Source organism: Arvicanthis niloticus, chromosome 5, assembly GCF_011762505.2.
Source record: "Arvicanthis niloticus isolate mArvNil1 chromosome 5, mArvNil1.pat.X, whole genome shotgun sequence".
Classification (NCBI taxonomy): Eukaryota; Metazoa; Chordata; class Mammalia; order Rodentia; family Muridae; genus Arvicanthis; species Arvicanthis niloticus.
The window spans coordinates 98,236,619-98,252,502 of NC_047662.1; the positions used below are offsets into that span (position 1 = coordinate 98,236,619).

Here is a 15,884-nt window from a genome sequence, read left to right on the forward strand (position 1 = left end):
CTCCCCTCTCTTGGGTTCATGGTCTTGTCAGTGTTCATTTTTATCACTACAATGGTTATATGTGACTCATGGGACTGCTATAATGGTGGCTTGGTCAAAGATAGCACCAACCAAACAGTTTATGTCCAGGAGGATGCCACAGTCAGGGTCTTTCTCTTGCATTGCATGTGTGTACATATGTAAATGCACACATGTCTCTGTGCATATGCATATGTGAGCAAATGTGTGTATGATGTATGAGTGGATGCATGTGTATACATGTGAGCATGCAAGTACATATACATGTATGCTTGTGTGTGCATGTGTATGTTTCTGTGTCCGTGTAGATGTATGTGCATGTATGTGTGCGCTAATGGCTCCAAGTGCCTTTGCTGCTCTGAGAATCCACAGTTCTGAGCGGCTCCTCCATCATTTCTTTCTGCAGTCTGAGGCCCCTTGTTTTCAGAACCCTTGACACATCAGCTCAGAAAGGACCTGCTGAACACAGTCCACTGTTTAATAGCAGTAGGGTTCCTCACATTACCCCAGCCCCATCTATAGAATGGCAGAGACTCCTGCTGCCATGAGGCTCGAGCACAGGATCTTTGTGGAGGTTTTATGAGACAATCCCCATGATATGCTGTGCCCCCAGCATGCAAGAGCATGTCTGTAGAGAATCATATTACCTCAGGCCTTGAAGACAGCCCGCTTCCATTAGCATTTCTGTGGTGATACTGTGTCACAAATTCCCAACAGCTGACTTAAAAATCAACTCTTAGGCTCCAGTCTCTTTATAAGGTTGAGATTAATCTACCGTCTCTCTTGAAAACATGTTCAGCCTTCTTAAAATAGTCATTTTCCCTCAAAGTCTCATATTAATAAGTTATTTGTTGGTAACCTCTTAATTTTTTCTTCATATATTTTCATGGTGTGTGTGTGTGTGTGTGTGCGTAAGCACTACTGTGCTGGTACCCTGGCCTGTTCGTGTATGTGTCGAAGCCAAAGTTATTTATTGACATGGGTCGCTCCCTAAACATGGAGCTCACTGATTGGTTAGATTGGCTGGCCAATGAGCTCCAGGCATCCATCTGTCTCCCCTTCTCACCCCGAAGAAGCACGAGGAATTCAGTCTCCCTTCCTAGTATTCTTTAATTTGGCATCTGGGAATCAAAATGAAGTCGTCGTGCTTATGAGGCACCCAGTTCTCATCCCTCCATGGCTCAACCTCTGCATCTTAAGTAGAGCTACATGCTGAACCCACTCAGAGGACTAGATAGTCCATGGGGCCCATCAACTGTAAGAGCCTGCCCACTGTTGCTGGCACACACTCCTGGGATAGCCCACCCCTCCCATGCTCATTTCTCCTACAGCTCAGCACAAAGGCAGGACTGGGTGAGGAGTTGGCTGTACTTCAGCGCAGCGTCCACTTAGCCGCATGCAGAGAGAGAAAGGGCAAGGCTGGGAGTCAGTCACCAGCAGACACTTTTAGCACATGAGGCATTCCTTTCCGGAGGGAGTCCAAGGGCAGCAATCTCATGATAAACTCGAGATTTTCCAGAATGAGAGATACTAAGTCTCAAGGACTTTTTTTTTTTTTTAATGTGAACAAGTTAGAATCCTCTGTGGCGAAGCTGCTTCTCAAGTGTTCTACTCTACTCTGTCATGTGACACTGGGACTTAAGTGTTGCATAATCGCACACGCTGCCCTCTCAAGTGTTTGATGCCATCAGGTCCCGAGACAGCTAGGAAGGGCTCAGAAAATTACAAGTGGATAGAGCCATAGGGGACTTCCGAGCCATCTGGACCAACTGGGTGTACTTTACTGAGAGGAACTGAGATGCAAACAGGGAAAGACACAGGCCTGAGTAGAGTAGAGCAGATAACTCTGTTTCCACCTCCTTCCAGAGAGAAAAGGATCATTGCATGTGCTGCTTCCAGAACTGCAAAGCCAGAGCACATCGGTGGCCCCAGCTCTCCTCCTCCAAACTCCTATGATGCCTTAGGTATACCAGGTAGGCAGAATAGAATTATATCCTAGGAACAGATGGAACTCAGAGAGGGGATTACTTCCTCTGGCTAGGGCATGAACTCTAAGACCATGTTTGGGCTCTGCCACCGCCTACGTGTAAGATGCTGGACAAGTTACCCTGCCTCTCTGAAGTTGGGATGACAAGATCACCTGCCTCCCAGGATCATGGTGAAGTGAGGTGAGCTATGTCTTCCAAGTACTTAGAACAGCCTGAGTACATAGTAAGTACCACACCAGCACCAGGGCACACAAATAAATGCAGGAGTGTGGAGTCTGCCAAGGGGCACTGAGGTCTCGGGGTCTACTCTGGCTGTCTGGGTATCTGCCCTGGGGGCAGGTTCCTTTCCCTCTCTGGACTCTGATCCTGGCCTGGAATAGGGGGATTGGACACCTGTTGGGCTCTCCTCCTCTGGGCCTGCATACCTTCAGCCTCTCCAGAGTCCTGATTACAGAGCTGGGCTCAGGGCCCAGTGAAACTGGAGCTGGAATGTTCTGTTCTGGGATAGAGGGAGCCCCATTTGCCTTTCAAAAACTCCACTGCCTTGTAAATCAGGCAAGGGAGCCCATCTCAATGAAGGGGTCAATTGTGGGGCTGGGACACTAACCCTACCACTCTATTATCTTTCCCCTCTTCTTTGGTTTCTCTTTTCTTCTCCCTGAACTGAAAAAGAGAAAGGAGCTTTTGAACAGTGTCACTTTTGAAAGCATAGACCTTGAGAATGGTGGGTCTCAGGTGGCGAGAACCTGTCCCAGGGTTTATGCTTCTCTCCAGGATGTTTGCAATCTGACTCCTGGTACCCTGTTCTGTGATCAGGCAAGCTGGGCAGCAATCTGAACCCCTTGTGTCTTCTCTCTCCTGTGGGCACCCACAAAGTGGCCTCTTCCCAGCTACCTTTGAGGTAGAACAGGCTGAATGATACAGAGGTCCCTGGGGACTTCTGAGGCCATAGCCTGCCATTTGAGTAGGGGACTCTCTGTGAGTTCTTTGTTGGTTTAGGGGTGAAGCAGAAACCCAGCCAGTGCCTCAGCACAGTCCCTGGAAACTAAAATCCTGGTTCTGAGAGGCTCCACCTTCTGGGGCTGACAGTGGATTCAGACCCCTGTCATCACCTGCCCTATTTGCAGCTACTGCCTCATCTGACCTCAGGCTCACACTGCAGGGTAATGCCAAAAGAGCAGAGGGCCAGACACAGCAGGAGTGTGGGTGTCTGGGGTGGGGTGGATGCACACAATTCTTCAGGGAAATGGTACAGAATCAACATTCTAGGGCCTGAGGAGAGGGGCAGCATCCTTCTTCACCTTCAGGAAAAGCACTTGCCTGTGAGAACTCCCAGGATGTACTGTTGCTACACAAACCCCTTTCACCTCCTTCTGGCAGGCATCTCCATGGTTAGATCCCAAACCACTAAACCACATAGAATCACCTCTGAGAGGCTCCCCAGGTCATAAAGAGAGGTCCCAGCTGCCTTGCCATCTCAGCATCATTACACACCTCCTTCCCTTTTCTATTTTCATCCAAGTTTCCATAGAAATCACACTGAGACTCCTTCCCCCACCCCCAGCAAACCCCGACACAGGGAACCACACTCAATTGGGTGTGGTTCCAACCTCAACTGGTCTGTGGAACCTCCCACCAGGAGGAAGTAATTGCCCCTCTAGGCTCCTAGGATGTAATCTGTTCCTAGGATGTAATCTATTCTGCTTTCCTAGTATACCCTGAGCTAACCAAAGGCAGTGTTCATGCCAGGCTCCAGTGATGGTATCTAGCATTAAATTAACTCTGGGCAGTCATGTGGCTTATCTTCTCACTCTTAAAAGTGACTCCCTCTTCCTCTGTTCCTACAGAACAGTAATCTAGAACAGTTAGAACTGAAAAGTCCAATCTTTCCTTTGCTCTGAATGGAGGAAGCAGGGGAAGGAGAAACCCAAGACCCTCCACCAAGGCTTCTTGCCAATGAAATTAAGCATCCTCACCAAAGAACCATCTCATAGCTGAGACAGTTGTGATTAGCAAGATGAGGACATACTTAGATGGATGTCATTCTGTGGGGCAGGGACCCACCCTTAAGGGAACAACTGACTTGATAATTTTATGGGTGGCATACTGAGGCCTGGAGAAGGACAGACCACAGGCAGCCCAAGACCATATGTGTCAAAGAGAGGGCTGGGGTGGCCTTGCTCACTGTACCTCAGGAGCGATGGCCTGTGGATTAGCAAAACGCTACTCAAGTGTTGTTTTCCTAATGGGCCACTGTTAGGTCAGAGTTGAGTGATGCCTGGTTTTAAGAGGGGCATAAAGCTTCCATCTTTAAGACCATTTATTTAATACCATTCTGCCTTCAGTTGTGCTGGGTACCTGCCATGGAGTCACAGGTTAGAGACCTGTCCAGGAGGCTGATGGGAATGTCTCCCTTAACCCTGTTCATGGCTCCAGCGGAGTTTGCCAAACAAGACATCACCATTGAAGGAACAACTTAAACATGCCAACGGCAAAGTGAAACTTAAAATACGTGGGAGGGTCCTCCATATTCTCTGTTGCTCTGACAATTCATTCCAATCTGGTCTCCACTGTCCAGAAGCAGCAGGCCGTGCCGGGACAGCACAGTGGTCCTCGGAAGACTGTCTGTCACAGTACTAGCTCGGAGGCAGGGCCTTGCAGGGCTGGGCTAGGCTCTCTAGAGGTCTACCCATGCTCTGAATCAGGGACCTCATGTGGTACTGTCTCCCTCAGAGCTAAGATCCACAGGTCCAGGACTTGAGGTTGGGCACTGGAGTGGTGGCACACAACATCACCCTTAGTGAGGCATGAATTAGCAATAGTTTTGTTTGCGTTCCCTTGGCCTTCTGCTCTGCTTGCCTAGAAGTCTCAGTTCCAAAAGAACAAAAGGCTTCTGTCACAGGAGGGACAATGACTCCACTGAACAGTAGGTTAACACACTGCTACCTGGCCCCAGGTGTTCCTCTTGCTTCAGAATCAGTAGGGGACTGAAGCTGACCACCAACTACTCCGTAATCAGGGACCTCATGTGGATGGGGAATTCTTGGGGTAACTCCTGGAGCTGCTGTGCTGAAAGCTGGTGAGAAACCTGAGAAGAACAGTTAACAACACAGAGCAGGAAGCCCATCAGGTCAAGAACCACAGTTGGCGGAGGTGCTTGCTGAGGGTCGAGGCAGTGCAGATTGGTTAATGGTAGGAGGTGGTTACAAATATTGGTTATTGCCATCTGGTTAGAGAAACCAGGGCTATCTATAGCTGTCATGAGTATCTCCTCCTGCTTCCTGACCATGTATGTGGGCAGCAGAGGTCATTGCCCTGCCCCAGGTCTTATCACACAGCATAAGCAGTACTGACTTTTGGTGTGGTACCACTGAAGTATTAATTCTCTATGGTGGTGTTTGAGTAAACACCCTGGAGATCTTACCTCCCCTCCTGGAAAAGAGGGACCGGTTTATCCTACATAGAATCGTGTTGGGCACAGCTATGACACACTGTTGTCTTTGTTTGCTAATAATTGCATGTGGTTTGAAAAGATACACACAGGTGCCAAGTTGATGAAGAGGCGGACTTGTGATGGGTAATTTTATGAGTCAGCTTGTCTGAGCCCTGGGTTGCCAGGCGTTTGGTTGGATGTTATTCTGGTTGTATCTGGGAGGGTGTTTCTGGGGGAGATGAACATTGCATCTGTAGACTGAGTCAGGCAGATGGTCTCTGTGATGTGGGAAGGTCCATCCCATCTGTCACAGACCTAAATAGAACAGAAAAGCTGACCCTCCCCTGAGAAGGAGGACTGCCTCTCACCTAACTGCCTGGACTGGACACTGGTTTTTGGTTTTGTTTCTTGGTTGGTTGGTGCCCCACCCCCACCCCATTTTTGTACAAAAACCATGAGCTGTGCCAAGGGCTTGGGCCTACGAGCATTCAGACCAGATTGGCATCACCGGTTCTCCTGGTTTTCTGCTTGCCAACTGCAGATCTCAGGGCTTGTTGGTCTCCAAAACCATATGAGCCAATTGCTTCTAAATCTCTCTCTCAGTGGGATATACATTTACTTTCTTTCTCACACACATCTTATTGGTTCTGTTTTTCTGGAGAACCATGAGTAATACAACATTTTAAAAATAGCCCCCTGGAGGCTACATCATTCCAATGCACTGTCATATAAGGAGAAAGACACTGGTGGCTTCGGGAAGTGCCCACCTGCCCCTCCCCCTGTGTGGCCACCAAGTGCTGGTGCACCGCCCCTCCCCTCATCCCCCCCTCCCCCCCAGACCAGTGTCTGCTCGATTTCCTGATACTCACGTCAGGGTCTAGTTCATCCAGCTCATTTTCCAACGTCCTGAGCTCCTCCTCTGTGAGGGCCCCCAGGATTTCATCCTCATCCAGGTCTCGATATTTCTCCAGCTCTCGTCTGTAGGACATCGTGGAAGGCTGTGTTTTTGTCTCCTGAACTTCTGTGCTGACTGGTGACCTGTCAGAAAGAGGAAAACCCTTTAAGATAGACTCCTTGTCAGATTTTTCTCTCGCAGTAGTGGCTAGTAGTGTGTTTAATAGTGGCTAATTTGAATTCTCTATCCACTTGCCAACAAGTGGTGTGTGATATCTTTCTTTGATATGTATGGCTGCATCTGTGTGTGTGAGTATGCACATGTGAAGGTCAGAGGATGACCTTGGGTGTCCATCCTTGCCTCCTGTCACCTTGGGACCACCAGGCTACCTGGCCTGCAAGCTTCCAGGGGTTCTCCTGCCTCTGCCTCATCTTTCATCACAGGAACTCTGAGATTACTGGTATGCCCTCATTCAAAGGATCTGAGGACTTGAACTCAGGTCCTCATGCTTGTCCGAAGGTGCTTCACCCACTGAGCCATCTTCCCAGTGCAATTTCATTAAGTGTTAGTTGGTTGCAACGAGCATTGCCAGTAACTGTCAATAAATGGGTGTCTATAAACAGTTCCAAGTACTTGATAACGATTTTATTCTTAGGTAGTTCAAATATTTTCTGGACAATCTTCCCAATGTCCCAGTGGAAATCATGAGTGCAGGCAACTGTCAGGTTTGTCATTTAAAGGGGGAGGGTTAAGTGAACACCTGCTGCATGCAAGCACCCTATCTACCACATCTCAGTCAATCCTGACAGAAAGCACCCTACAGTGACGTTGATACAGTTTGTTGATACCAAACGCAGAGCCATGCATGCACTAAACACCCCACACAGACTCTCCAGTTTAACTTGTGCTTAAGTGTTAAGAGTTCTCCTCCTTTCTCAGGTGAGGACTTTGGGCTGAGAATGGTTAACCCATACCACCAGGAACTAGTAGGTCCCCAGTTTCAACTCAGGTCTTCCAGGGATCTAGTGTCTGTGGTAGAAACTTTTTCACAGAATCACAGAGTATCATGGTCGAGAGAACCATAGGCTGGACCACTGTATTCTCCCGAAAGCTCCTTCAAAAGAAGTGACTGATTTGAGGGAACAATCTGTGCCTGCCACTTCCAGGCTGCTCTCTCCTGTTGGACGCTACCCAACACCCCTCACGTGACCTTTCATATATGTGGGCTCATTCTGGCTGAGGTTTTAAATGAACATTTAATCAATGAAGAAACTGAAAGATGGCCTTGAGCTCTCCGGATCTCTGATAGCTGTGGAGTTCCTCCACTGCGAGGGAACAGCAAGACCATGAACCCTCCTGTCCTTTAGCCTGACTAAAATAATAACATGACGAGCACAGCCTATCTGTTGCCTCTCTGAGAAGTTCTGGCAACTTCTCATGAACCTGATCTTATGGAGGCCCCAGTACTGGGTCCACGTTTCTTTGAGCACCTTCTTCCCGATGAGTACCTCGTTCTGTACTCCCAGGGCCCAGCTTACAACAGGAAGCTTCTCACTAAAAGTAGCCCAGATGGTTTTCTACTTGTCTCTGCTATCCCTGAGGAGGCTCTGAACTCTTCTCTAGGGGAATGCCTCCTTGTTCCAGGCCTCCCCACTACCTGAGCCTCTCCACCCTCCATCCTTTCAGAAGCTGAAGGATGCCTTAAATGTGACAGAGTGGGATCTAGTCCTTTGCATACAGTCCATGTTATGAATTGACTTACTGTCTTAAGCTTCCTAGGTTGATGTTCTAACCCCCAGCACCTCAGTCACCCAGGAGCATACTGCAGGTTAAAATGAGCTCTCACTTGTAAGTGGTCCTTACAGGGTTGCTGAGATAGAACTTAAGTTTAGAGATTCGGATGAACTGCTACCGAATGTGACTGCTGTTCCTATAGAATGGAGATATTCTGGGACAGCATACTGCACAGTGCAATGCACGGATGCAACAGAAAGTAGGCTGAGGCTTTTGCAGGGCAAGGCTTGCCAGAAAACCTCCGAAGCCAGGGGAGACACCCTGGGCCTAGTTTTCCATATAACTCTCAGAAGAACCAAAGCATCTGTGCATGGTCATGCACATCTTTAATCCAAGCACTCTGGATTCAGAGGCAGGGGTAGCTCTGTGAGTTCAAGGCCAGCCTGGTCTACAGAAGAACTTAAGCAGTGGACACATTGATCTTAGCTTCTAACTTCCAGACATGCATTCATTTAAGCTGTTCAACTTCCTGGTTTGGGGTACACTGTTCCAGCACCCCAGCATGTTTGCATGATTGCTACCCCTCTTCACAGAAGTTCTCTCTGGGCTCCCATGCAAAGCAAGCAAGCAAGGAAAGGAAAGGAAAGGAAAGGGAGAAAGAGAGAGAGAGAGACAGAGAGAGAGAGAGACAGAGAGAGAGAGAGAGAGAGAGAGAGAGAGAGAACACTCGTGGTTCATCTGTGAAATACTAAATGGAATTTTCCACAGCAGGGAAAAATGAAAACTGAGAGAAGACAGTCCACCCATTGAAAACCTGGGCTTTTTAAGTTAAGGACAATTGGAGTGATTTTTAAAACAAACTAAAGCCAGAGTTGACTAACCACCAGGAAAAGCATGGGCTTTGGAGAGCAGGGGCACATTGCTTTCATGTAAATCTGCATCAGGCATGGGCACAGCCTCAGGAGAAGGCAGAGTGACAGCCACCTCAATGAGACAGATGAGCTTCCCAGACACAAACACCAGTGCTAGCCTGTTCTCCAAGAAAGCCTCGACGTGGGCCGAAGTCCTCCTGTGACCAGACCCCACGAATACAACGTTTGGACCATAAGTGCACATTCCCATTTCCTTTCACTCAGGTGGCCTGTTATAAGTGCAGCAGCTGAAGGCCCTCACACAGCAGCCTAATTGGGCTTGTCCTAAGCAAATCCAGGAAATACAAGGATCCATGATCTCCATTACAGGGCCCAGAGAGAGTCAAATAATGGCCTCCAGAATGAACTCGTAAGGATGTCTAGCACGCCATCCAAACTCAGCTCTCTGAGATGGGCTTCAGAACACCAGTCTTTGGTGTCTGTTATGCTGCAGATGTGGTTTGCTTCCCTGGAGTTTCTTGTGTTGGAACATGGTCTCCAAGGTGGCACTGCTGCTTACTGGGGGCTTTAAGAAGTAGCAGCCACTGTAGGCAAGTACATTCCAGTGGATGGCCTCATGCCAAGGAGTATATGAGCAACACAAATTGGACCCCATGGATTGTTTTTAAAAAGACGCCATGAAGTTGAGAACACATAGGGAGGTAGGTTTAGATCAGAGAGGAGTAGAGAGGTGAATATGAACAAAATGTATTGCATGAAATTCTCAAAGAACTAATAAAATGCTATATATTTTTAAAAGGAAGTGAGATGTATTTGAGGTTGAAAGGTCATTGCAGGCATTGCCCTCTGGAGGGACTAATTCTGGTCTTACAGAATGGTTTATTTACTACTTGAAGGAGTCATCATAAAAAAATAAGATTGCCTCCTTCTCTTAAAAGCTTCTATAACTTTGATAAAATACACTGACTAAAAAGTAACTTGGGGAGAAAGGGGCTTAGTTCATCTGAACAACTCTCAGGGCACTCTCCATCACTGAGGGAAGTCAGGGCAGGATCCTGGAGGCAGGAACTGAAGAGAGGCCATGGAGGAGCGCTGCTTGTGGGACTGCTCCAGGCTTGTTCATCCTGTTTTTTAATACCACCCAGGCCCACCTGCACATGGGTAGCACCACCCACAGTGGGCTGGGCATTACCCAGGGGTGGCACCACCCACAGTGGGCTGGGCCCTGACACATCAAGCATCAACCAAGAAAATGCCCCACAGGCTTGCCCACAGGCTAATTAAATGGAGGCATTTTCTTCAATTGAGGTTTTTCTTCTCAGGTGACACTAACTCGTGTCAAGTTGATAAAAGAAGTAGCCAGGATCCCCTCCTCTTGCTTTCTGGATCATGGTCTTGCCATGTGATGTCTACTTCTGGTGCCTTCTCGCCATGTCGGCATGGCCATGTGCTGACACACCTAAGAGAGCTCTTCCTGCAGGGGAACAAATGAGGCTGCCTGACTTTGGATTTTCTCCTCCAAAACTGTGAGCTGAATAATGCTTTTTCTTTTCAAAAAGTACCCAGCCTTAGCTATTTTGTCTTAGCAATTGAAAGTGAGCATAAGACAGTTCTTAAAGGTTTTAGATTGTACCAAGATCCACAGGACTTCTCAAAAGGTTTATTATACAGCTACACAAGAGATGTCTCCAGCAGTAGGGTGCAATGGAATCCCCCAATTCTTTTGTCACTACATTAGATCTCTAAGACATGTCTCCACAAGATGGAATCTTGTACAACAAATTTTGGAAAACACTGTCTTAGAGTCACTTCTAGGTCATACTGGGAGCCATCACACAAGAAGAAACATCATAGGGACAGAGCCCACAGGACACAACTTGAGAGTACCCAGAAACCTGGGCTCTTCCCAAGCCTGTTTGTTTGTTTGTTTGTTTGTTTGTTTATTGATGGTTGACTCACTTTCTAGATGCTTTCCAGTAAGACTCTAGGAGAAGACTCACACGCAGATGGACTCTGGAGAATCTATGAGCCAGAATTTGAGAGCAGGAGAGAGGCATCTACATGAAAGAAAGCTTGGGCAGAAGTTGCTGGGGAAAGAGCCAGATGAGAGTGGTAGGTGGCAACTCTGGGGCCTGGCAACAGGCCATCCACATGATGCCACTTGAAGAGCAGACATCTTCACATTTCCTGAGGGGGTCTCCTCTTGCTGCCTCCAGGAAAGTTATACTACACACCCACCCCGAGTCACTGCTGAGTTCAAAATCTCTATTTCATAGGGTTTTTAAAAGCCCTTCTGAATGTCAAGCACCTTGTGAATATTACAGGTGGATGAGGCATTAACTTTAAATAGGCCAAGAACAACGGAGAATCATGAAGCTGTCAGCTTCAAGCCACATTCATCTGGTTGGCTCACAGGATGATTTCTGCAAAGGATTCTCCTCCAAGTGTGGGGCCTGAGGTGGAGTGGAGGTAGAGCAGGAGGACATGAACTTGGTGTGCTCACAGATCCCACTGCAGGCTCAGTCTGAAAACAGGGCTTTAAAGAGATTGAGTTTATAATTGTTAATGCGAGACCTCTGTTTTCTAGCAGAAGAGGTGTCCGGATGGAGAGTCCCCCCACCCAGCTGGAGAGTCAGTTTTGATGTTAATTGCCAGGGTGACCATCATTAAATTCTTCAGGCCTCTGTTTACAGAACTGTCATCAATGACAGATTTGGATCGGATAGGTGGCTTTAAAACTGTGCCCAGAGATCTCTGAGAAAGCGTCTCCAGATACCTGGAGGGGACCAAAGGGTGAGAGTGTTCACCCTGACCCTGCTTCATGAGCTTGCTTTGGGTCATTGAATACCTCCTTGAAATAAAAGATCAAACACAAAGCTGAGACTCACTAGACCAAGCCAGAGTGCCAGGACTCACCCCGTAGGATGTTGTAAGAGTGAGCATTGTCAGGCAGATAAGGGTGCAGTCTAGGGATGAAGCACAGCCCACCCAGGCTCACAGTGCCAGGTGCTATAATGCAACAGATGCTCCTGCTGGAGTCCCGTCTCTGCTTTCCTCTCAGACTATCATCAGACCATAAAGTCCCTCCCAGGAGACCTGTGTTTAGTTGTCTCTGTGTCCTCACAGCTAAGCCCTGTGCCTGGTGCAGAAGCATCACCATCAAGGTAAAGAAACGGCACATCTGGGCTCTGATCTCGCATCCTTAAAAACTCAGGCAAATGCCTGGTCTTCTTAGAGCCTCTGCTTATCCATCTTTACATGGGAAGCCTGGCCCGGGGTTAGATGAGTGTGGAATCCTGGAGGGGAGGGATGCCAGGCTGTGGTTCAGCTCCAGCCTAGCTCTCACCAAGACTTTCCTGAAGCAGAACAACTCTGCAGGTTTACCTGCCTTATAACCTAGGTGCCGACTGACTGAGGCGTCAGTATGAAGAAGAAAAGAGGAACTGCAGAAACTTGAAAATACCCTTGCATGCTTCAGTCTTTACCATCCGGCATGTAGGTTAGGCTCAGAGCAGATCTAGCTAGCCAACCTGGTTCTCTATAGCACAAACCTCAAGCAGCCGCTAAACACAAACCAATAGGATCTACAATAAACCAATAAACCAATAGGATCTTCGTTTCCAAGCTCTGCAGGTTGCACAGTGGAAATTAGTGGGTTAAGGCTAAAGCTATTTATCAGGAAACCTGCAGAAAGTGAGCGCTCCCGGCAGGGCAGCTCCAAGGACAGTAAGGCTCCTTTGCCCATTTCATGATGGAGAGGCTGGCCATTCTGGTGATGGGTCCTCCAGTATCTGCTCTGTGGGGACACTTGGGGAGGAGGCACTAGGTGGTACCACCTTGATTTATAACAGCATCTCCCCAAGTTTTAGAAAGGCTGCGCCAGGGAATATGGAAGGTAAATTGACATGACATCCTCTCTTGATCTTTGACATGTGGGCCTTTCTTTTGGGAGACACATCACCTGAAGGAGTCTATGCCATGGTCTTTCATGACAAAATCCTGCATCCCAGACTCTATGCTCTGTCTCCTCCTCCTCCTCCTCTCCTCCAACATTAGGGACACAAGAGCATCTGAAATGTCACTTGTACCTCCTGAGAGAGCTGTCTCCCCGGTGCCCTCCTTCAGGGAGAACCTGAGGCAGTCATATTATCTGATCTATCTCCACTCTCAACTGAATGCCTGGAGTAGGGGCCTGGGTAGTCAATGGCCATGACATGGTATAGGATGAAGGAGAAGAAGAGGAGATGGTGGAGGGTTGGGAGCTCCTAGTGGTGGTCCAGGGGCTGGGCACCAGAGGGTCAGCCCAGCCACCTATTCCTGGCTCCTCCAGCTCTGTCAACCCCCATGCTTAATCTTCTTTTCCTTTTACATTGTGGTAAAAAAATACACATGACATGAAATCTTCACTTTTTTGGAGGATGGCACCTAGGACTCCATGCTTGCTAGGTACACCTTCCTTGCGATGAGCCACAGCCCAGCCCTTTGCCATTTTGAAGTGTCCAGTCATAAGGTACTCAGGACAATCCGGTGATTTCTCATGCAGCCATCACCACTATCCACCTCTGGAATGCTTTCATCTGTCACAGCCGAAACTTGGCAACATAACACTAGCCCTCTCTTCCCTCTCCCCTGCTCCTGCCGGCTTGTGACTGCTCTCAGGGGCCCTGCCTGGCCTGAGATTTTGGCTACACTTTGTAGCTCACAAGGGTGGAACCGGACACTGTTGTCTCTGAGTGACTGGAATCCTGTGTCTTCAACCATTCACTATCTATACTGTCTCTTCTCAGGGCCTTTACCCTTTAGTAAGTATCTGTGTGATCCCAAGAGCTTGGCCCATCCCTCTGCCTCAGCTCTCCTTCCTCAGGCCACACCCAGATGCCTAAGAAAACCATTCTCCTGCTGCCCGTAAGACTCCCTAATAGCTCCCCATTGAGACAGAACAAAATCCCCATCTAGGGTTTGATGTTGTCAAGAAGTGATGTCCCTGACACCATCCCAGGGCACAACGTGGGAAGGGTGGTTATTTAACAAATGCCCCCCACCCCATGACTACCAGAGACATCAAATCCCAGGCAGGGCTGGAGAGGAGCGAGGTCTTATTCGACATCTCTTCTCAGTGCTCAGTCCCAGCCTGGCGTAGAGGAAGAACATAGCAGCTGCTGGTGGGTTGTCATCAAGGGACACAAGCCCCATGGAAACAGTGCACAAGTGAGTCCCACCTCAGGACAGCAGCCAGCTAGGGAAGAAAGCCAACCAGCACTCAGCTGAGTGTGGAAGGGGAAGGAGAGGTAATGAATGTTTGGGGACAAGTTCAAGGTCATAAAATGAGAGGAGGACTATCACAAAGAGACCTCTGTGATACCTAAGAAACAACCACCCTTAGGCATGAGTTTCCTGTCCTAGAGGTGTGGTCTCTTGTGACCTCTCCAGAGAGAAAAGTGGAAGAAACAAGAAGCAGGGGAAATTCTCGGAGTATCAAGGTGCAAATCCCTGGCTTTCTCACATTCGCAGGAACCCACCACCACTATCAACACACACACACACACACACACACACACACACACACACACACAGCAGCCCAGTCCCACCCACCACTGATGTTGCAAGAGTCTCCTAGGCAGGGCTGCTGTGGTGGCTAATCCTGACAGTCACCTTGACAGGATCTAGGACCACCTAGAGAAAGTTCTGGGTATATCTAGGAGGGACTTTCTAAACTGGATGAATTGAGGTTGGAGGAGCCACCCTGAATGTAGGTCCTGAAGGAGAAGGTGAGCTAAGCCACCAGTATTCTTCTCTTCCTGTTTCCTGACTCCAAACACAATGTGACATCTGCCTCATGCTCCTGGGGCCATGGCTTCTCCACCACAATGGACGATGGACAGACCATACCTTCAAACCTTAAGCCTGGAGAACCCCTTCTTTCCTTAAGGTGCTTTTGTCTTGTAATTTGTTATAGCAATGAGACCAGTAACTCATACAACTGCTGTGATGGCTTGAATAAAAATGGCCCCATGGGCTCTTATACTTGAATGCTTAGTCAGCAGGGAGTGGAACTGTTGGAAAGGATTAGAAGGATTAGGAGGTGTGGCTTGGTTGGAGGAAGTATGTCAGTCACTAGGGTGGACCTCAAGGTTTTATGGATCAGGATGTAACTCTCAGCTACTATTCCAGTGCCATTCTTGCCATCACACTCCCTGCTGTGATGATAATGGACTGGCCCTCTGAAAATGGAGGCAAGCCTCCAATTAAGTGTTTTCTTTTATAAAAGTTGCCATGGTCATGGAGGCTCTTCACAGCAAGAGAACAGTATTAAAGACAACCATCTGCAGGATTTAATAGATTCATTGTGGGATAAAACCATAGGGCCCTTTCTTTGAAAAGCAGGAAGGAGGGCTCAGCATTAGGGGCACATACTGCTCTTGTATACAACCTGTGTTCCTTTCCAAGCATTCTCATCGGGTGGCTCACAGCTACTTGTAACTCCAGCTCCAGGGGACCCAATATCCTCTTCTGGCCTTTGTGGGCACCTACATACATGTGCACATACTCACCACATACATACATACATACATACATACATACATACATAGAGAGAGAGAGAGAGAGAGAGAGAGAGAGAGAGAGAATTAAAAATAAAATCATTTTTAAGGGTAGGAAAAAAGTTTCAATGAAGATACTGATGTCTTTCATTTTCTCTCTTGATCTGTCCTTGTTTCTCTGTGTTAGACCATAACCAACACCAGTGCTCTTGTTATTCAACTCAGAGCATGTGGGAGAAGACTGGGGCCTCCAAGTCCCCTCTCCTGTCACAAACAGGATTGCTACACTGTTCTGGTGGAGCAGGGTGGGAAGTCAATCCCTCTGACCACTGTAACAACATAATTCTCTACCCCAAACCCCCATCTAGGTTCCTACAGTCTTGACCCACAGGTTTCCATGCAGTG

At 48.2% G+C, this 15,884-nt stretch overlaps 1 protein-coding gene across 3 annotated transcripts in view; it reads right to left on the reverse strand.

Annotated features, from left to right (window-relative positions):
* Tmod1 (tropomodulin 1) overlaps nt 1–15,884 on the reverse strand; it is a 74,855-nt gene that overhangs the window by 47,331 nt on the left and 11,640 nt on the right. For 2 of the 3 annotated variants that reach the window (XM_034502185.2, XM_076935024.1), the window contains exon 2: nt 6,309–6,477. In XM_034502185.2, coding sequence (XP_034358076.1) covers nt 6,309–6,428 — 120 coding nt within the window. In that variant the 5' untranslated portion in view covers nt 6,429–6,477. Of the gene's footprint in view, nt 1–6,308; nt 6,478–15,884 lie in introns of those variants that run through there. The other variant, XM_076935025.1, reaches the window with a different exon arrangement.